Source organism: Trachinotus anak, unplaced genomic scaffold (assembly GCF_046630095.1).
Source record: "Trachinotus anak isolate AG129_WGS33_773 ecotype Australia unplaced genomic scaffold, CSIRO_AGI_Tana_v1 ptg000009l, whole genome shotgun sequence".
Classification (NCBI taxonomy): Eukaryota; Metazoa; Chordata; class Actinopteri; order Carangiformes; family Carangidae; genus Trachinotus; species Trachinotus anak.
Window position 1 is genome coordinate 12,455,162 of NW_027273860.1, and position 21,968 is coordinate 12,477,129.

The 21,968-nt window shown below is 40.1% G+C and overlaps 2 protein-coding genes and 1 non-coding gene across 3 annotated transcripts; 2 read left to right on the forward strand and 1 right to left on the reverse strand.

The window, feature by feature from the left end:
• Window positions 1-282: 282 nt before the first annotated feature.
• Window positions 283-1,629, forward strand: LOC139625428 (arylamine N-acetyltransferase, pineal gland isozyme NAT-10-like). Its single transcript, XM_071485399.1, has one exon. It carries the CDS (start codon window positions 441-443, stop codon window positions 1,302-1,304), a length of 864 nt encoding a protein of 287 aa, XP_071341500.1. The 5' UTR covers window positions 283-440; the 3' UTR covers window positions 1,305-1,629.
• Window positions 1,587-16,643, reverse strand: LOC139625426 (E3 ubiquitin-protein ligase MARCHF6). The gene is made up of 25 exons (XM_071485393.1): window positions 16,252-16,643; window positions 15,630-15,729; window positions 12,577-12,650; window positions 12,184-12,327; window positions 11,484-11,556; window positions 11,150-11,318; window positions 10,608-10,797; window positions 9,624-9,685; window positions 9,458-9,490; window positions 9,291-9,342; window positions 9,041-9,099; window positions 8,849-8,929; window positions 8,593-8,661; window positions 8,092-8,166; window positions 6,620-6,754; window positions 6,273-6,493; window positions 5,796-5,933; window positions 5,482-5,704; window positions 4,645-4,714; window positions 4,266-4,447; window positions 3,876-4,010; window positions 3,598-3,687; window positions 3,019-3,151; window positions 2,490-2,625; window positions 1,587-2,140 (listed from the first exon to the last, which is right to left on the reverse strand). Exons 1-25 carry the CDS (start codon window positions 16,268-16,270, stop codon window positions 2,053-2,055), a joined length of 2,751 nt encoding a protein of 916 aa, XP_071341494.1. The 5' UTR covers window positions 16,271-16,643; the 3' UTR covers window positions 1,587-2,052.
• A 773-nt stretch (window positions 16,644-17,416) lies between these two features.
• On the forward strand, window positions 17,417-17,490 carry trnat-agu (transfer RNA threonine (anticodon AGU)). The gene has a single exon. It is a non-coding gene; the product is annotated as a tRNA-Thr (tRNA).
• Window positions 17,491-21,968: the final 4,478 nt, after the last annotated feature.

Here is a 21,968-nt window from a genome sequence, read left to right on the forward strand (position 1 = left end):
AATAAAATATAATAATAATAATATAATAAATATATATATATATATAATAATATATCACAACTCAATTTTAATTAATAAAAAAAATCACTAATACACACTTCCTGTACAATATGACAAATAATTAACTTGAGTTTTATCTACAGGGACTAAACCCTTTTTTTGTACCAGGTGTAAATGTTTATGTCTGTTGTGAATTTGGTCATTTTAAAGTTGGGGCCGATGGAGATTGACTCACTTTTGGAGCCAGCCTCAAGTGGCCATTGGAGTTTTTTTTTTTTTTTTACTTCCGTGTTGGCTTCAGTTTTCAGGCTCGGGGGCTGGTGCTCGGACGGTGTGTGTTCCTGCTCTTGAGACAACATAAATTCATAAGAGAAGAAGAAAAATATAAACTACAGACGGGTAACATATTGGTTCAAGCTACTTTAATTGCAGGAGGGAAAATGACTTCCGTTGACATGGACGTGCAGAAATATTTGTCGCGCATCGGGTTCGCGGGCCCAGCTGAGCCCGGCCTGGACGTCCTGCGGTCCGTCCACACCTGTCACCTGATGTCGGTGCCGTTTGAAAACCTCACCGTGCACAGCGGCGGACGAGTCCAGCTGGATCCTGCGCTGCTGTACGACAAGATCGTGAACCGGCGCAGAGGCGGCTTCTGCTATGAGAACAACGGGCTCTTCTCCTGGCTGCTGTCCACGCTGGGCTTCCAGGTGACTGTGATCTCCGGCCAGGTGAGGAACTCCATCACCCGCCGCTACGGGCCACCTTTCGATCACCTGATCCTCATGGTGACCCTTGAGGGCCGCCGCTGGCTGGCCGACGTCGGGTTTGGCGTGCCAGGCTTCAGTACCCCTCTTTCACTGGAGACCGAGGGCCTCCAGGAGCAGGGCCACCGGGTGTACCGCATTAGAAAGGAACGGGATATGCACTTTCTGGAGTGGCAACAGGAGGAAAACAGAGGTGCAGCTGGAGACTGGACAGAAATCTACAAGTTCACCCTTGAACCCAGGTGTCTGGAGGATTTTACTGAGATGTGCAAGTACCACCAGAGCTCCCCAAGCTCCATCTTCTTCTGCAAATCCCTCTGCACCGTTTTAAAACCAGGTGGACGGCTCAGCTACATTGGCCACAGACTGACAACTACCACATTTCCCAATGAGGGAACAGGGAGGGTGTTAGAAATCACAACCAGGGAACTTAAAGATGAAGAGATTCCTGGTATTTTGGCAGAGAAATTTGGAATTGTGTTAACCTCTCCGCTTATACCAAAGGATGAGGTGATAACACCACCCCCAGTCACGTACTGATCATGCTTGGGATGGGATATCTTTGCACCTCCATAGACAAAATCATGTGAAAATAGATCTTTCTTCTTATTGAAATGACTGAACACAGTCTTTGATTCACACATGCTATATGACGATTTTAAATTGATTTTTTTTAACACTCAGATCTAAGTAAAGTATGAAGTACATTATGTAAGTTGGACACGTGGCTCTGATCTTTGCACTCTACCACCACACCCAAATCTACCTGTTAAACATTCATCCACACACACGTTGTCTTGAAAATACATGCAACAAAGAAGATAAATTGTCAGTCTGATTTAATAAATTATACATACACTTTTAAGATGTACAATGGTCATTGCATTAATCCATATGTCTTTTTTTTTTTTTTGTAAGACAAAGTCTGCGTTCAAAGTATTTACACATGTACAATTAACAGGCAGCACTTTACAAAGCAAGGCGTGAACGACAATAGAGATGTTGAGCTTTGAATCGAACTTCCAACCCTCACCCTTCTGCCTACTCCATTCGTCACGGGGGAATACTCAGCTGTCCCATGATTATAACACATTTTCCCATCCCACCTTTGATGGGCATGAAAGGGAATTCAAGATTCATTGAATGACATCCATCAAATCCACCAAGATCCACAGGAGATTCAAAAGGATTATGGTCGATGAAAATCAAAAAGGGTGGGTAAGGGGTGGGGGCAAGGGTGTATGCAACGGAACAGGTGCAAAAACGTGGCGACGTGTGACACAAAAATCTACTCTACGACAGGGTTGGAGGGGGGGACTGAGCTTGCTCTTCCAGCTTTCCTTTCATAGTTGACGAGCCTCTGGCCAACCAGGTATCTGCAAAGGCAGAGATTATCACAATTATAATACTATGACTCTTATCGTTTTCAGACTTTCCAGCACTGAAGTGACCCTTCTTCTTTCAAGACGATAATTATGTCTTTTTTAATTCACAGTCTTAAAACATTAAAATTTTGAAATCATATGCAACAACCTTTTTATAGGGTTACATGTTTTTCAAACCCAACTTACTAATAGTTTAAAACAAGTTTGCACCAGATATTTTTAAACTTAAACCAGAAACTGGCACATGGTCATTACCGAACAACCGGTTACAAACAATTCACCACAAATCATAAAATAATTGTTTTCTGTTGTTGGGTGTATGCTAAAAATAAAACCTTACTTGTCGTTCTTGATGTGTTCATAAAGGCGTTTAAACTGTCGGATCTGGAAGGACAGGATGCCGATAAGCGAGACCACCATCAGGAGGAATGGGTAGATTCTCCTCTGCATTAGAATCTCCATCTCTGGAGTCACTCCTGCAAAAGCAAAACACTTCAGTTATATTGTTTCATTGAACCTCCCATTAGATCACACTGTAGTCACTGCAACAATCATGTGAGATTAGAAGAAATGTAAAATTTTAAAAAATGCCTCTGTAATGTAACGGCAATTTAAAAAAAACATATTTACAGGATGAATCTGACAGAAACTTTCGGTGGAATTAAAAAAAAAATAAGTCAGTGGTTTATTTTGCTTCTTTTGAAATAGTAGAAAAGTGCATTTACTGGTATTTTAAGTGTGATGCTAATGTTTTGTTGTTACAAGATCAAAAGTAAATAGGAGAAATTAACAAAGCAACGGAGAAAATGAAAGGTTTAAACTAATACATTTCTAAACTAGTGCCCACACACACCCACTCCAGCACCCACCTACAGCCGGTACTACCCCCGCAGCGATCACATACGGCACACACAAGGACAGCAGCAGGACTGAGATGACTGGAGCCGCCAGTTTGCGGATGATGAATTGAAGATCAATGTTGCGAATGCCGTTTGCATAAACCTAGGGGGAAATTTGGGATTTATTATATAGATAATTCCATTTTAATTAATCCACACTGAGGAAACACCGTCCTTTAACACAAGTAGGACGTGATACAAAGTGAGCTACAAAACAACACAAATGGACGTGGTAGGATTCACTGTCTAACTGATGGCTACATGAGCCATCAACAAATGTTTTCTTAAACTGAAGGACAGACTAACCACTCAACTACCCTGTTGCTCTTCTTATATAATAAAAATCAAATAAATTATCATGTTGAACCACTTCATAGACAAGATTATATTCATGTATTTCTTTCTTATTTAGCCAAGAGACTGAAATCTTTAGAGGAATGGCTACGTAATGAGTAGTTGTTGGCCAAAAGAAGAATAAACAGCATCATAAAATCATTAAATGTTTAGCAAACTGAAAGAGTTAATGCTCTATCTCCATCTAAAACCCACCTGCTCAATTACAGTCTTCAGCCACCACTGAGGGCCCATGAGAGTGATGGCAGCAATGATTTTGGCATGGAGCACTCCAAGAGCCCAGTCCTGAAAATAACACAGATCAGTGTATGAATATAGATACAAGAACTGGAAGTTCTGTCACAATCCCAAGGAACACAAATGGGCAAATATCTACACACAATAAACCACTGAAACAAAGCCTTTAAGACGGGGAGGAAAAGCCAGAGCTGGAAGAAGACAGACATATCCATACAACAGACACACAATCGTACCTGCCAGGGGTAGAAGAGGGGTGTTTGGTCCAGGGGTACCCTGAGTGGTGCCACAATAACCAGTTCAAACAGCAGACCCAGTAGCAGCGGGATGACTCCAGCGACCAGTAGAGCTACAACCAGGGTCTTCAGGATCTGCAGAGATAAAGAGATGGTAACTTCTTCCTTCATGGGATAAAACTACTGCAGCACTGGCAGTAGTTGAAACCTTGAGCAGACGCTTCAAATTTGGGAAGCAAACTTTGGACAGTGTGCATTAAGCAAACAACCACTTAACAAAAACATTGCAGCTCTCGACAATCTAATGGAAAGAGAACAACTAATTACTACACCACCCTGCTGCCCAGTTTTGCTGTTTGCCAACAATGGAGGCTGCTCACTGACGCTTACCATGAGTGTCCACTCCTGAACTTTGTGTACAATGACTGTGCGTCCCTGGGGCATCCAGGCCAGCAACACAGTGACTCCGCGGATAGACAGCCAGCAGACATACAAGCCACATGCTGCTGTGTACAGCTCGTGGATTTTGGAGTTTCCTGTCCAGAAGGACATCAGCCAGCGCCCGGTGAACACTGAAACACATGCGACAAAACATACTGTACGTGACCACACTATTTCCAGTTTTACAGTGAGCCCCAGGTCTAATTGAGGAAGATGTGGACAACTATTTCATCTTAAAATAGAACTTTTCAAAGAGCAGAGACATGCATATACATAGATACACCCTACAATTACAGTTAGGGTGTTGGTCTGCAGAGTAAAAACACACCTGGTAGGGTTAGACACACCAGACTGGCCACCAGCAGAGTGATGCACATGAATGCTATCAGCAACACAATCTGGAGAAAAAAAGAGGACAGACGTTTTAGAATAAATGTGAATATAGGGCAGTTACCAAACTTGGACGTGTATGATTGTGATTCTCCATTCCCTACCAACACTGTAGAAATATGTACAGTTTACTCTGTATTTTCTAAACTACAGCTGGAATATGTTTGTCAGTTATAACAGTGCACATGGAGATCAAGGCCCTTAACATTAAAAGGAGCAGTAAAATAAGAGAGTTGAGTTGTACAACCTAGGGCGTTGGCACATTTCTCAATCTGTGTGGGAAACCACAAATACCATGTAGCCGTAGGTCTTTTAAGAAAAAAAAAAAGAGACTGTAGAAGAAAAGTCTACAGTTAAGGTACTCAAATGTATGTTTCTTTAATGCATTATAACTTAAACAGTATGTCAACTCTCTGCGTCCCTGCTGCCTGCAACCATACCCTTTAAGTATTAGGGTAACTACAAATTAAGAGGGTATTGCCTATTCCCAGCAGCTTTGCTAAAACATGTAACTGAATTTGCATTTGCATGGAAAGCTTGTGGTGCCTGTTATAGCCTTTTCACTGTCTCACTAAAACTGACCTGATGAAATACATTTTTTGACTTTGCAGCCTATAGTTATCATGCTAGTAAAGATTTCAGAAAACACTGCAAAGATTACTTGGAATCCATGCACCTAAGACCTGTAAACTAACCAAAATTTACCATAAAAGTACCACAGAGCCTGCTCCAGACACTGCAGCGGTAAATGTTCAAAACCGCGGGACTGACTCACCCTGAATGGGAAGCGAAGGGGTCGGTGGTAGGGCTGGAAACCCACTGGTCCGCCTTGTTGCAGGATGGCTTGGTGAGCTGCATGCAGCCCCTCGCCAACCGCTGGGGCAGGGTTGTTGTTGTTGTTATGGTGACCAGGAGGAGGGTTATTATTATTATTGTTGTTCACAGGCTGGTTGGCATCATTGTCCTCCTGCTCCCCAAGGAGGTAGGAGTGGAGGTCTCTGCAGAGGCAAAGAGAAGCGGTTGGTCACTTACAGACAACCAGTTTGAGAAAATGTAAACTATGTTTCAGTGTGTTCAGACTTGACTTACAGTAAATACCCAGCACTGACTGTCCAGGCTCTGACCAGGCCTTTGAGCCACTGGCGAGTGTGTCCCTGCTCCAGTAGAGCTGGCAGCACAACCTGGAGTAATAATAGCTCCAAAGACAGCTCACTGACCGGGGCGTCACTGAGGGGAGACAGGTGGACAGGGTCAGAAAAACACATGTGAACAGTGTGTGTTACAGTGCATGTACCACGTGGTGGCACAGAACAGTTCTTGAGATTTCTGTTATCGATTGTTTGTTTGCTTACAATTTCTTACCGCTAACACTCAAATGGGTAAGTCACTGCAACTGAGTGATCAGTCACTCATGTTACCAATACTTCCTTTTAAGCTCAAGCTGTACTGAAGCAAGATGCTATGGCTAAAGAGGAAGTGGTTTCAAACACGATTTCTGAGAAACAAAGCAGCAGCTCTCACACAGATCATTGCTAAGTGCCTGATAATTTTGTTGTCTGTGGTTACCTGTAGAGCATGACATTGTAGGGCAGGAAAGTGGGCAGCAGTAGTTTAATCAGCCTGATGGGCAGCCACAGCATGAGCAACACGATAGAGCCAAACACCACCACGGACAGGATGAACCGCCGCAGGTGTCTGTAGATGGGCAGGTGAATCATCTCCTGCACTGGGTTAAAATCTGGGTCATTGAGGTTTCTCAGAAACCACAGCACTCCAGGCCTCAGCACCTGATGGACAAACAAGAAATTATCTCAAGATTTATTTTATTAATTGTGATTTTGTTAACATAAGCAAAAATCACTTAGGAAAGCAATTACACAAGAAAACAAATGTTAAACAGTTTGTCTTCCTACCTCTCTCAGTAGGAGGATGAAAGAAGCGAAGTAGAAGACATAGACCATTCCCACAAGCCAGTGCAGGAACATGGTGGTACCAGGGGCCGATTTAAAACTCAACTCTCTGTCTTTCAGGGAGGCATCAAACATCTCCTGCAGGATGCAGAAAATATCACAGAAAAAAAACATTTTGGTTGATTCAAATTCATCGTTGGTTCTAAGATGCTTTCTAATTACTTTTCTTGCTCATTGAATGAACACTTGGCTTGATGATAAAATGTGTTATGAATGACATCTGCACATGCCATATGCTTTACAGATTTTAACTAGATTTACTGCCTTGCGCCTGTATGCCTTCGCTAAGCAGTCAAGTTGCAGGAAATATGTTCGCAATCTCCCCTTCTGCTCCTGCGTTAAAGTGTTGAGTAGTGGCCAGAAAAGTGTTTTTGAAGAACATTATCACATTCACGAGAATGGGACAGACATGAGGTCAAAGTGACTCTGACCTTTCTACTTTTTCACAACACGGGACAGATGGGCGGTCGACTCAAATACATAATGCTTACAACCACGGCTGTCACAAGCGTGGAGGCACATTTAGAAAAAAACACTTTTCTGAGACTACATGCTGGATGAAGTTAAGTCTTAATTTCTAGACTGGTATTGTTAACTTATGCAAGTGCTGTTGTTTGTATGGCAGAGACCAAAGAAGCTTGTTGTTATTAGAGGTTCCTTTGAATTTGCGGGAGAAACTGAAATGATGAAGATGAAGTTTATTCCACACAGCCCATTCTCAAGCCAATGACATTCTTTTCACTGGCAAACAGCTGCAGAGCAGGAGGGATGTGGTTCCCCTCTGCTGTGAAAGCTGTTCCATCTGTTCTGAGGCAGGTTGAATGGCTCTGGACAGGCTCAGGAAAACATACCCACTGAGTTACAATGAGTAGCATAGGTGGGAAGCTCAGGAGGCAGCAGAGGGTGGAGAGGGACTTGGTTTTCTGACAACAGCTTACAGACAAGGAGAGTGAGAGCCACAACGCAGCTTTGGCAAAAGCCACTTCATTGGCTATGTGACAGACGCCTCTACAGGGTAGGTAACACTACTCTCATTTTATCAAATCAACAGAGATGAAGCATCCACTGAAATTACATAAGGAAACAAATTCAGAAAATGAGGCTATCACTTACTCTTGAGGAAACCAACCAGGCTGTTAGAAAACACGGATACTACTCCAAGAAAATATTTCTCAATATAAAATACAATACAGCACTGTATCTGCAACTACAACAGCCAACAATGAGAAAGATTTGACCTTCCCATTCCCATGATACCAATTAATGTTTGGTTCCAGATCCAAACACTACACCAATTTAATAAAAATCACAGATAAGAGGAGCTGGGGCTTTCAAAAACAAGAGGTATTAGATCATTTAACAGAGTACTGGAGACATAATGACAGTAAGAATAAGGAGTAGAGTAAGAGTCTTACTAAAGAGCAGATGTCAAGCCACCAGCCACAGATGAGTGGAAACACACCAATCTCCACAACAACCAGCAGAGAGACCTGTAATGGAAAGAAAAACACGTCTCAGTAACAGCTTATACAATAGATAGATAACGTGAAAACTTAAAGCCTGGATAAAAAGGTGTTACATACAGTAATTTAACACTTTTTTCTCATTCAATTTTGGGGAGTTATTGTAAGGATTATCATTATACTGTCAAAGGACTGCCCTTGTGTGTGTCTGTCAATGCGGGCCAACTTAGAATGGAAAAGGTCATTCTAAGCCCATAGGCATATTAGCCATTTATCTTATTATTTCTGGGTCATACTGTAAAAAAATATTCTATACCTCAGCTTATGGGTATGATTGCATATAAATGTTCAGGTAGTAAATCTCAGTAAGTGAATAATTCTGTGTGCATTTGAACCAAGCACGGCGCTTACGTGAGTCACACAAAGCAGAAATGTACTAAGAGGTGTTGTTACCTTGACAACAATGTAGCAGACTCCCAGCAGACGCCGGGAGCGCTGGAACCTGACCAGAGCGGCCAGTCCCTGAAACAGCCATTAAGGATCAACACTGGCACCAAACACAGTCTGACATCTGCACAAACCTGACAGAATAAATTTAACCTGTAATGTCCGGCCCTGTAAGATCGCAGTGGATGAAAGTCTTGTGCCTTAGGTTTTATATTTCAGCAGTGTGCAGGAGATTCATGTTCATGATTAGGTGGAAGGATACATGACAGAGGATGAGCGTCATGGCCAGCAGTATGTAGCCGACAATTGTTGTGATTAAGCCCTCAAAGTGGGAGGCTTGAACCTGCAGAAAAGTACAAAGCAGCGGTCAATAAATTTGTATCTGGGTATACACGTAAAATTTGTTAGATACAGTGTTGCATGACAAAGCTAATTTATGAAAGCAGTTTCTTACATATTCCTCAAAGCCAAGCCCAACAACAGAGAAGTGCCCGATGTGATAGGGACAAAATGCTGAATGAAAGAAAAAAAAAAAGAGAAAACATTTTCCCACTGTAGCATCTAAACATCATCAGCAGAATTACATAATAAAGAAGAGTTTAAGTCTGTGATTTTCATATAACAAAAAGGATCAACATCTTCTCGTTGTACAGAATATCTTAATTCTTATGATGCATGAAACATCCTTGTTTCAGTCTACTCACCAAAGACCAAGATGAAGAGTGTGTTGAGAGATACTACCCAAAACACATGCTCCTACAAGACAAAGACAAAGCCATCAAGCTGTAAGATTTCACCCTTTACAAACTCCTCATACAACATATTTTTTGTGGAGAAAATATAAATGACAATTACTTTTATAAAGACTTACCAAAAATACCAGTGAACCATCCAGGCCAAGCATCTAAAAGGGAAATTGAAGGACTTTAAGTGTTTAAGTGTGCAACAATATATGCAACAGATAGCAAAGATACCTATAGAGTTTGGCGTGTAGCTGGGATGGGGGTATTTGTAAATCAATAATGAAATGCAGTTACCCTTTCCCAGGTGAGCTCCTCTGCTGCCCTGTCCCACTCCAAAGCATTCCAATTCATGTCATCTACAGAGACAGACATCAGTTTGAAATACAATGAGGATTACTACAATCATGCCAAACACTAACTTAAAAAGTATTTATAGAAACAGCATATGGGTGATCCCATCGAAGTCAACGTCACTGTTAAAATTATTTCGAACTGGATCTCCCTGCTTGTCAGATGACAACAGTATCACAGTGCACAGTATTAAGACAGGAAAACGCCTTTATTGTGTTTGTCTGGTCAGATGGTTTTGAGTTGGCTTTTAGTGCAAAGGCAGAAAAATAATTTTTACAAATGCTGCTACTGTTACATCATTAATGTTGCTCTGGGAAAATCAGTTAGCTCTGAAGTGTTGGATCTTTCCATTGTATTCATTTAGCTGTGGTGACACTCCACAGTTAGAATTATGTATAATACAATCACAATTCATTTTCCGCCCTTTTTGCCCAAACTGCTGCATAATCGGTCCATTAACCACAGTAAAACAAAACAAATAAATGTGATGTGAGTGGGTTGCAACGGGTTGCATTTTGACATGTCATTATATCATACTCAAATTAATTGTGGTGGCAAATTGTTACCAAATGAGACCATTATGGAAACTATTTGTATGCTCTAATGCCAGTGGTTATGTTGGCTCTAGTGTTTCTCAACATTAAGACTGCACTTCCATAAACCTGTTGTTTGCTGGTGCAAAAAGATGTTGCTCCCCAACAGTGGTCTCATTTGTTGGCTTCATTGGAAACTAAATATTTTGGGAACACTTTCATTTGTGTATTAACTGCACCATCTCCTCAGTGTTTTGTGATGTTAAGCAATTACATTCTGAAAGCTAAGGACTGAAGACAATCACCGGGTTTGTCTGTACTAATGCATGTCTTAAAGTTAATGATATTTCCATACTGGTGAAAACCAGTGCTCAATTTACTAATAAATTCTAACCTTGTGCTCCATTGTTGGGGTCTGCATCTTCAGGAGCTGCTCCCTCCTCTTCCTCCAGCTCTGGGTCATCACCTTGGTCTGGGGGGACATCAGGGGGCTCAGGCTCTGCTTCATTCTGGGCTGGGGGATCAGCAGGGGCCGGCTGGGCTGCAGGGGGCTCATCAGCTGCTCCCTGACCTGCACCTTGTGCCTGAGGGTGAGAGAGGAGGATCATGGCTTTTATGTAGAGAGATTTTGTGTGTATGCGTGTGATTAAGATTGGATGCACAACTATTTGTGTCATAACAGGATACTGCATGGTTACAGATGGATGTTATTTAAATTATGTGTGCAATACACACCACGAACTCTCTATGCCCCACATCAATATCTTTATTCCTCACTTGGTATGTTTTTCTGTCTGGCTAAAAGACCTGCCTAACATATATATACTCTGTGAAGGCAGTTTTATTGAACAGCTCTTAGTTTTGATGTTTTCTCTTTTCATTTTTTTAGATTAAAGAAATTACTTGGGCTTATTTGAAATCAGTCAAGCAATGCACCTCATTGGGTTGTCCGGCAGCATTTGGTGGTGGCGGCTGGTGCTGCTCTAACCACTGGGGGGCGCCACCATGGACTATCTGTTCTCTGAGCCACACCAGACTGATAAATGCACAGAGGGTGCAGGTGACGACGAAGCAACCCTGAAGACAATCTGCAAGCAGGTTCTCTCTGGAGAAACACAAACAAAAACAAATATATAAACACACAAACACACTGAAATTGTCCTTTACAAGTAAGCTGTAAGGAAATGAGGACATAAACACATTAGCTTATATCAAGTTTAACATAATGCTTTAGTGTGCAGTGCTTGAGAACACTGGTATCAGCACTCACGTGGAGAGCATGTCCAATGGCAGTGTCAAAAGTGAGCTCACAGAGCCGGTAAACAGACACTTGTAGATGCGACCTGAGACAAAGAGACCAGATAAAAATATTGACATAATGTGAGTGGAAAATAAATCAAAAATGTTTATGACATTCTGCTTTGAAACAGCTTACATATTACATGAGAATTAAATAGATCTAGCCAACATTTTTTACATTGAGTAGTGAGGGGGGATTTATATAGCTTGGAACACACATAGCATAGCCTGTTAGGTAATAGTACTTACGCTGTAATTCTCTTGATCTTGTTAAACCATAAAATGAGCTAATATGTAAAGTTTATGTCATGGTCACTTCATCAATGACTGTATTGTGTGCTCCAAAAAAAGAGGAAACGTGCCTACATCTGTGCACTTAAGTGCCTTAAGTTCCTTTCAGCCATACTGGGACAGATCAGCAGACGTGAAGTTACACTTAAGGGGTCAACATACAGCACAATGAGCATATGCTTTCAAATCTATGAATCAAACTGATCAGCTGCAATCAGATTAAACCTGTTTCTCCCACTGCTTTGAAATAAATGACACGTTTAAGATAATAAGACTATGAAACAACACAAAGGTTATAACAAAGGTGTAGTCCAGTATTCGTGGGGTTTTCCTCGAATACACCATCAGTTTATCTTTGCATTTCTGTGTGTCCCACTTACATGCAGTGAGAGGGACCACCCCGAGCCATGCGAAGGCCACCAGTGTGTAATGGAACCAGTAGCGGATTGCCGTGCCCACACTGGTCAGCAGGCCGGCACAAATATCTTGTATGGGCAGACGTGAGGGCATGTCTGGGGAGTAGACTGGAGTGGAAAAAGGGAAAGAGTGAACCAGAGACAGTCAAATGATCTTTTCTGTGTGATCATTTTCTGTTTACAGAACTGGAATTTATTTATTTATTTATTTATCTTGTTCAATTGTGTATGAACAAAAAATAATTCTCAACAAATGAAACTGTCACATGTAAAATGCAAATACAGAAACATGTAGCCCCATCTGGTAGGTTAATTTGGGAAACGGTTTAACATGATCTATCAATGCCACAAACTTACTTGGTGTAAAAGCAAATCTGTGTTTGCACAATTCACAGTACTCCTTCCTGCTGTGCTTCAGCCACTGGACCAAACTGCAAAGAAACATTTATAGAGTGAAGAGAACCAACATTAACAACCTCGTACGTGTGCTGACTGAGCATTTTTATGTTTTAGTCACACAGACATTACGCAAGCTGAAGACCGGTTTCTCATAAAGAAAGCCTAATCACAAGTGCTTTGTAATTTTGTGTGTGTAAATTTTGGAAGACATGTTGGAAAACCAAAAATTCACATCAATAGCACTGAGCACCCACGGTTTCATTTAAATCACAAGGGCTTTGATGAGATTCAACTAAATATCGTCATTAGAAACATGTCCTGTGTTGCAGATTTAGAATTCAGTCTGGGATGTAGACTTCTGTTGAGACAAAGACAAAACACCTATAGTGTTCACCTAACATCATCTTTTTCATGGCAGTCATACCACTGCCATGACTGACGACACAAGGATATGACATGATCAGGACGTAGGCTCAGCTCTTATGACCTCTCCAAGACCTCTGAGTGTTCATCATTTCTCAGTCATGGTGAGACACTCAATGATCAGCATCTAACGAAGTAGGGTGTAGCAGCTATTTCTGAGCTGATGTGTGCTTTCCCATAATAATACCATCCCAGCTTGTTGTGACATAGGCTAGACTATGGGATTAACAAGTGGGTTATGTAGGAGAGTAACTACACAAGCTGATTCCAACAACATTTAACAGCTTTCCCATTAGATCTACACAGACCATGGTTAAACCTCAACTTTCAATTCAACTTTACTTACATCATTCAACCTTTCAACTAGGCCCCCTGATTAAAAGATGATAAGCTTTATTGCTGTACCATAACTGTGCAAGTATGATCACCCATTACAGAACAGAACACAGCTATTCCTTGTGGTTCAGTTCAGAAAAGCTGTATCAAGATCAGCAACAGTTGGGCTACTAAGGAAACTGGCCCTATGATTTTGAAGTACAGACACAAATCAAGTGCATTGTACATTGTAACACACATTGTTCTGTATGTCTGTGACGGTATTTATTACATACCCCCAAAATCCCTTGATTTATTGGTTTCTCAAAATTCCACTCATTTTACATGTCTGGTACACAACATATATATTTAAACTTTTCATTACTGGTAAAAACTGATGCTGACGCTGAAACTCATTTAAACATAATATCACATGGGTTCAAGTCAGGTTGTCACACTACATTTTGGGCACCCTGCTGTGGGAAGTTTGCCCCTTGCTATTTCACGGGTTGCAACTGTGACTTGCAAACCCTGTCCACATTAAGTTTGATACATCTCTGTTTATGCCTTCTGGGGGATAAAGCAGACACACTAAATCTGACAAAAAGAGTATTCTCAGTTCTGATTGTTGGGATAGTCACAGATGCCAGGATCATTTTAAGTCATTGGAAATCACACACACATCCAACACTTCAAGAGTGGAAATTACTTATGAGTGAGACAGTGTCTTCTGAGGATATGTTGACTAGATTAAGGGGAAAAGGACCTATGGAGCTAGGAACTTGGGACCATTTCATAGCTCACCTAACCACTAACTAGCATCCTGAATACAATTGTATTATGTTTGATCAGCTTACATATTTTATTCTATTTCATTTTATTTTATGATTGCATCATTCTATATTTCTGTTCTCCTCTGACCAGGAATACCTGTGTCCTAACTTATTTTACTGTCTGACATTATCACTTGATTGTGCTCTGAAGTCTGTACCATATGAGCTGTTGTTTGACATGCCCGTAAATTAAAAAAAAATTTTAAAAGTTTGATACATCTCTAACCGCGGCACTGTCGGTAATGTAGTGTGTCTCCTACCTCAGAATTACTGATCTTTGTCTGTATTTTATATTCTTATTTTTTAAAGTTATCAAAGTAAAGTAAGCATAGCTAACGTTTAACATTCCATACACCGAGCACTACAATGTAGACACAATAGGCTGTTATTCTAAACTTTGTGGGGGTGGCAGCGAACTAATATGGATACAGACTGAGGCTGAACAGTTAGCGCAGAACAATCCAGGCCTGGGTTTGCTTCTGCCCTGGGGATTTCCATCCACCTGACCCTCTTATAACCTGTGACGCTCACACACAACAGATGAGAACACAGCACAGTCTCCAAAGTACCTGCAGGTGCTGGTATTGTTTTCACTATTCTAATACCACACCTAAGGCCAGTAACCCAGAATACGATGCAACCTGGATGTGACAGAGGACGAACCTGTTCTGCATCCTTATCATGATTCTTCTGTTACATTTATCATCAAGCCATCACCCTAGAAATAATCTTTGTGCACAACATGTACTCCAAATTATACAATTTCTTAGAATCCACCTTGAAATAACAAAACATAGAGTCTCTTACACAAAGAAACAAGAAACAACAAATCTGTTTCCAGATTACCTTGGATTTTCAAAACAGGACAAAGTATTTGCAACATACTTTGTACATGTGTTGTTGTACTGATTACTTTAATCTGTAATCTAATTAGAGAAACATCCATGTAAACTCTTTTTTATACTGTACAATTAAAAACAACTTAGCGAAAAAAAAAATCTTTTGAATTAATGTATTCTCCTGGTTGAGTATCTTAAAGACGAGCTGAGGATAGGAATAACCATGATGGAAAAAGAAATGCTGAAAATATACATACACATTTTTTAGTGTTTTGCAACACATGCATGTAACACAAACCTTCACAGTCACCTCTATGCAGTCTATCTTTATTACAACCATGCACACTAACAAACACACCCCAGGTTCAGTTTTTGGAGAGGATATGAGTGAGGTTACTGTAAACTGTTTTGGAGTAGCTAATGCAACAAGTTGACATAATGTCCAACCTCAGTGTAGTTACTAACATTAGTGTCAACGGTCTTTTCTGTGCACATGTAAATGTTCCCTAAAAGGGGAATGAGGGATTCTGGAGAGAAAAGGGGATGCTGCAGAGTCACAATGACAGCTGTCAAAGGGGAAGAGACAGCCAAACACACTTACCATTCCTGGTGGATAAACTTGATACTGCCAGTGCAGACACAGGGGTGGTACAGGGGTTTGTCTGGGGTCCCCTCAGAGCGGCACACACGGCAGATATCCGCTTCACACACAAACACACATACACACATAATATGAATAAGTATATGACAACCACTGCTAAAGCCAAGCAAAACAGATTTGTGCAGAGAGAGTGTGGGGTGTGTTAATAAACAGGCGTCTTTTGGATGGAGGAATCTTATTTTGAAGCATCTAATCGCTGATGCTAGACACTTATGGCAAACAAGGTACACAAATCTAAGTGAGTTTAGACATGAAACTTATCTTATCTATATGACCATCAGGAGACAGATGACATCACCAGTAACTTCTGGTTCTTTCTACCCTCTCTACTACATTGCTGCTTCACAGTATGCCCTTACATTGAGCTCACCTGCATTAAAACATCGTCTTCTCCCGTCTTCCTGAATTAACCCCACTTTGCAGTGACAGGCTATCAAGCTATGCTGTTCTGCTACATTAACCACTAGCAGGCCAGGCTTGGTTCTCTCTGATGCACCGACGTAGCTAACGCTAGTTAACCCCAGCTAGGAAGCAACTACAACAGACTTCTTTAGGTATTTACCTTCCTCGGCAGTATCCATGTTGTCCGCTAAGCACCGGTCACCGTTTCTTCCGGGAGTACCTTGTTCAGTGAACCCATCCACGACACAGACAAGATCGTTTAGCTAGCTAAATTAAGCTAGCGAGACGAGTGTATCCTTATGTGTCGGAGGCATTGACAATCATAAAATGGTTTCCCCACAGACTGACCACTAGCGCTCGCTTCGTCCTGTCCTCTCACATCAAGTCTGTGTTCGCCGCTGGACAAAACGTTTTATTTTCACGATGTATTTTTCTATGTACAACAATAAACTTCAGAAATCTCACATCCTCCCTGAAATGACAGTTTAAACCTGGGAGACAAATGGCTAGCTAAGCTCGCTAACGCATGCGCTAACGTCACCGATCGCTCCTGTCATAACAATTTCGCTTTACCACATCGGTTCAAGTTTTACGGCAGGTAAACTTCCACAGCAACCGTCACTTGGATACTGAATGGCAACCAATGCCTTCTGTCAGTCTTTGAATATGAAAACACCAGATGCTTGTTTCTAAGCACTGTTAAAACTTTTATTTACATTTAATACGGAGAAAACGCTCTTCATTTCTTCGCTTTTTCTCGGCGATATTCCTAGATTGAGTATATCCTGGGTAACAAATATCCATTCATGTTGAACAGCGACATCTGCAGGGTTTTACCTGAACCAACAACGTTTCCATATATAATATTTGACTTGAACCATTAGTGAAGTAAAAATGAACCATAAGGTCGATTTAGTGGGGCCCATCTTGGTTGGGGTATTTTGCTACGAGGAAACAGCAATAAGATGACAGCCCTCAATTTGGAAAAATATGTATATTGTGTATTAAAACTACATGTTATGTGTTTCTTTCTCCTTGACAAATAAATTATTGTTGCTAGGTGTTACTTTATTTATTTATTTATTTTTTTATCATCCTCTCTTAACCCAGTTTATTACTAATTTTAACTTAAGTAGCCGATTATATTCCCTCGGACATGTGTATTGTCTTGTCTTGTATTTGAGTGTATTAGCTGCTTTCTGTTTTAATGTGTTAGCCCAAGCTTCTGCTACATGGCAAAGATTATCCTTAATCAAACAATTTAATTTCCCACAACATGTGCCGAGGTACGGATTGCTACTGTCCTACCAGTTCCCGCCATCAGCGGCGCCGTGGCTTAGTTGGTTAAAGCGCCTGTCTAGTAAACAGGAGATCCTGGGTTCGAATCCCAGCGGTGCCTTTTTCCAGGTCCACCTCGACGGTAAAATGAAATGAAGCAGAACTGGTCTAACCACTCAAAATGACAGCGTTTGGCTTGCTAATGAGAGCCACAACACTTTGGTCTTGCCAGGAAAAATTACAGGATAATCCCCCACACCAAATATCCCATCTAGTCTGTAGATAGCTTTTTTTTAATAGCTGGACCTCTTCATAGGTAGAAGAAATTATTAATAACTATGCGGCCAGTGACTTTGAGTCCATCAGCTACCAAACAGCATTAATAAATATATCCTTAATTCATCTTGTCCATCATGTTGGCCTATTCAAATTACTATTAATAGAGCAAATATTAAACTGTTTTTTTTATTTTTTATTTTATCCACCCTCAAAATATTCACTGACACATTCCCCACCTTCTTATATTATTGACAAGACATGGGATCATAATTACTATAATTAGATTTTATCACACAAAGAAATAATCAAACGAATGAATGAATGAATGAGTAAAAAATAATTAATTTAAAAAATATATATTTTTAAGGTAAAAAATCTGCTCATTTGCAGCATCTCTAACACAGAGAACATAAGTGATTGTCAGACAATATATAAGCAAACGCTGTTTATGAATTGCCATAGTGATAGAACAACTTTAAGAGTTATCGATAGATGCTTTAAACATCATTTTACCCCCAGATAGCCCCCAGCTCAAGGGCCGCAATGACTCACCACCGCAGCCGCCTGTGAGGCGCAAACTACAGGGCCATACCAGTGGTGTCCCCCGCCGCTGCTGCGGTGATGTTTTTAAAAAAATCTGACAGGCTCCTAAAACAAAATATAAATATCATTTTTTGACATGATATACAGCGTTATTTTGGGGAACATTTCTGGGAGGTTATGTTTGTAGATTTCGCTAGAAAGTTTTTTGAAGGTAAGGTGTAACCTTTAGGGAACGTTGCAATAAGGTTACCTGTTTGCTGGGAACAGCATCCAAAGTAGAAGATGATTTAAAATGAATAAAAAGCATCTGCATTCAAGATGAAAATTAAAATACAAATGTATCGAAATTAATTATTTATCACAGATGATGAGTTGGTCATTTTTGATATCCGGTGGCATATGTGTCCCCAGAAAAGATCAGGATATTTATTTTTCTAAAATATTAAACATGTTGAACGTTTTTTAAATAAATTAAAAATGTTTTAATTTGATCAATACTGCATTTGATCAAGACATTTTAAAATAAATCATCAGACCCCAGCGGTTTTCCTACCTCCCATTTTTAAGGTAAGGTTTAAGTTAAAGGAACCACCTGCCCTCTGATTGGTCTCTGCTTTGTGATTGGACTGTCATTGTCCAATCATTTACCGGTGTAAAAAATGGGGTCAGACTTGTACTTGTTACCTCAGTGTGACACTACGAATTTCAAGCACCAGGTTTTACAGTTTTCAGCTCTGTATCTGTTCACAGATTTTGACAAAGGAGCTCTCCCTCTTCTCTTTGTGTTACCACACCAATGATATCATTTTTTTTTTATGTTTTATGTTATTGTACACTAATAAGATGTAACAAGACATACTTAATGGCAAATTAGACAAAACTAGAAATAATTAGACAGTACACATAGTTATACCCTAATTAGACATCACTGCCTACAACTAAATTGAAAGATTATAGTCTAATGAGTAATAAAATACAGTGCCACGTCAGAAATAAAATGCCGTACGATACAGTTAGACACTATTCTACAAATTATGCTGTTGAATACTTCCATCATGGACCTATGATAGCTTCATTAGACTCACTATTTCAACTCACTCACACAATGTGACATCCATTTAAACTTCTTTCACTGCTTACGCTACAGTTTACATTCATCTCTTTCCCATTTTTCCAACTCTTAATGCTACTTCAATTACCTTTTCATAAAATACTTAAGACAGCAACACAGTTTAGTTTCAGCTTGTGCAGAAACAGCAGGCTGAGACAGTTTCTAGTTATGTAAAGGCACTGTGTCATCAACTTAGCTCTTAGTTAAGAGGTTGTTTGGTCAAATTGTTCATGAACATTTATTTGGCTCAGTCAAATATATTTCCCCATGAAGTTTATAAAAGGAGCCTGTTCCTGCTGTTCAAGTAGTTCAAATAACACTCTGCCGCCTCCAAGTGTTTGAAAAAAAAAAGCACACACACTACACACTGGCTTTTTACAGTTTAAACACACACAAACCAGCAAAGCTGAGCGGGACAAGAAGTCATACATATAAATTCATGAGAGAGTTTTGAGATACAACCCAGATTGTTTGTGTGTATGTGTGTGTTTGGGGGGTGGAGACGTCGTGTCCCTTCCTCCCATCACTGGCTCAGAAATGATCAGGGAGCAGAGAAGAAAGGATGGTGATGGAGTGCAGGCATGTGTAGGCAGCTGATAAAGGGAGAGTGGCCACAGCAGTGGAAGCAGCAGGAGGCTGATGGTCGCTGGACTGTTGATGTAAATCAGCTGTCTCTGTCAGGGAGAGAGAGAGAGAGAGAGAGAGACTCCAACACAGATACCACGGACCAAAGACCAAAGATACCATGGATCAAAGATGGTGATCACAATTCCTGTGGCAAAACAAACTATAATGCTGGAAGGATTTGAGACTCACACCCTGCTGCTGCTTCCTGGAACAATCTGTCTGTCTTTCCACTTTATCCTCTGACTGATGATCAGCTTGAGAATCTATGTTCTTGTTATGGGACAGTGTGTCCTCACTTAAACAAAGTGAAACAAAGTAACACCACCCACCTCAGCCAATCTGGAAGTAAAAATGCAACCAAATAATACTTTGTTGGACTGCATGTCATTAGTCCAAGTACATGACCAGCAGAGCATCCAATGGTTCACGCAGGACAGGGAAATGGGGAAGTTCTGGGGGAAATATTGAGCTGATGAGTAAAATACAAAAAAAAACTGAGGATACAGTGAGGTAGGAAGTTGTTGGTCAGTTTTTCTGGCTAAACTAAATTAAAAAAAATACAAAATACAACAATGGTTGGTTCAGTTGTGTTTGGAGCATATTCTGCAAGCTTACTACTCAACAGGTTCTACAGCGAGTCAGTGCGTTCAGTAGGTTGTTTCACAGTCATTAGGTTCTGTAAATGAACTGTGGAACAATACAACAATGTGTTGACATAAAAAAATACTTTTGAATATTTAAGTATTTTTAAAAGCAAGTACTCCAGTACTTTAACCAGAAGTATCTATACTTTGATTTAAGTAAAATTTCTTGTACATTGCTTGAGTATTCCCATTTCATGTTAGTATTAGGTCCCTGCATTTCAGAGGGAAATATTGTACTTTTTCCTTCTACATTTATTTGACTAGTTACTTTACAAATTAGGACTTCACCCAAAAAACATAAAATCATCTCACAAAACATTACATATTGTTAGAAAATACCCAACAAAATATATAATAGGCACAATTAACTCTACTTTGATCAGATGCTACAGTAAAAGAATCTTTTACTTTACTTTGGATACTTAAAATTTCATTTTTTTAAGAGTAGTTTTACAGTGTGGTATTGATGTGTACTTATTGCTATACATAACACTGAGCAGCACAGTTAAAATAAACAGCATTTTATTACATACCCCGTTAAACTCCATTCTTTTGATACTTTAACCTCTGAGCTGACCTTTCACTTCAGCTCAGCACTGTACAAAGCTTTAAAAAGACCACAGGACAATGGCATGAAACTAACAAAACATTCACCAGTCAAGGTAGGCAGACATTTATAGGCAATCTCCTTTGGAAGATGATCATGATTTCATTGAAATAGTGCAAATAACCGGTAGTGCAAAGTCCACAAGAAACTAGTCCCAGTTCGAGGGAGATGCTGGTAATTGTGCGGTAGTAGATTGTCTCAAGTGTCATGAGAACATGCAGCATTTTTACAGATTGACTAGAATCTAAAATGGACCCAGCTTCTATGCTAAACCTGTCAAATTCTCAAACACAACAACAGAAAACATCAGTAAATACCAACATGAAAAAGCTGGTAATATTGCAGTACCACTGTCTCTAAGATTAATATGATGTTGTAGCTGCACAGGACCAATGCAAACAGTCAACACTCACTGAAATTTAAGACGAGAAAAACATAATTACAGTAAACAAGTTGTCCTGTATATTTAAACATCTGAACAAAATAACACTAGTGTGTGGACACACCCTGACAAAGGAAAAATGTTGGATGTTTTCAATGACATTATGCCACTTTTTACCTATCTATAATCTGTTTAAAATGTTGACAGGATAAACTGTTTTTTTTTGTTTTTTTTTTAAAATACTGCATTCGATAATGTGAAACTCAAATTTACTATATGTACCATCTAGAGTCCAGTCCATCATCGTTCACATGACTGTAAAATTCAAGATAAAATCCAACAATACATTCAGCAGTCACAATAGGTAGACAACATTCAAAGCAATTCATGTAAGAAAGCAAATTCA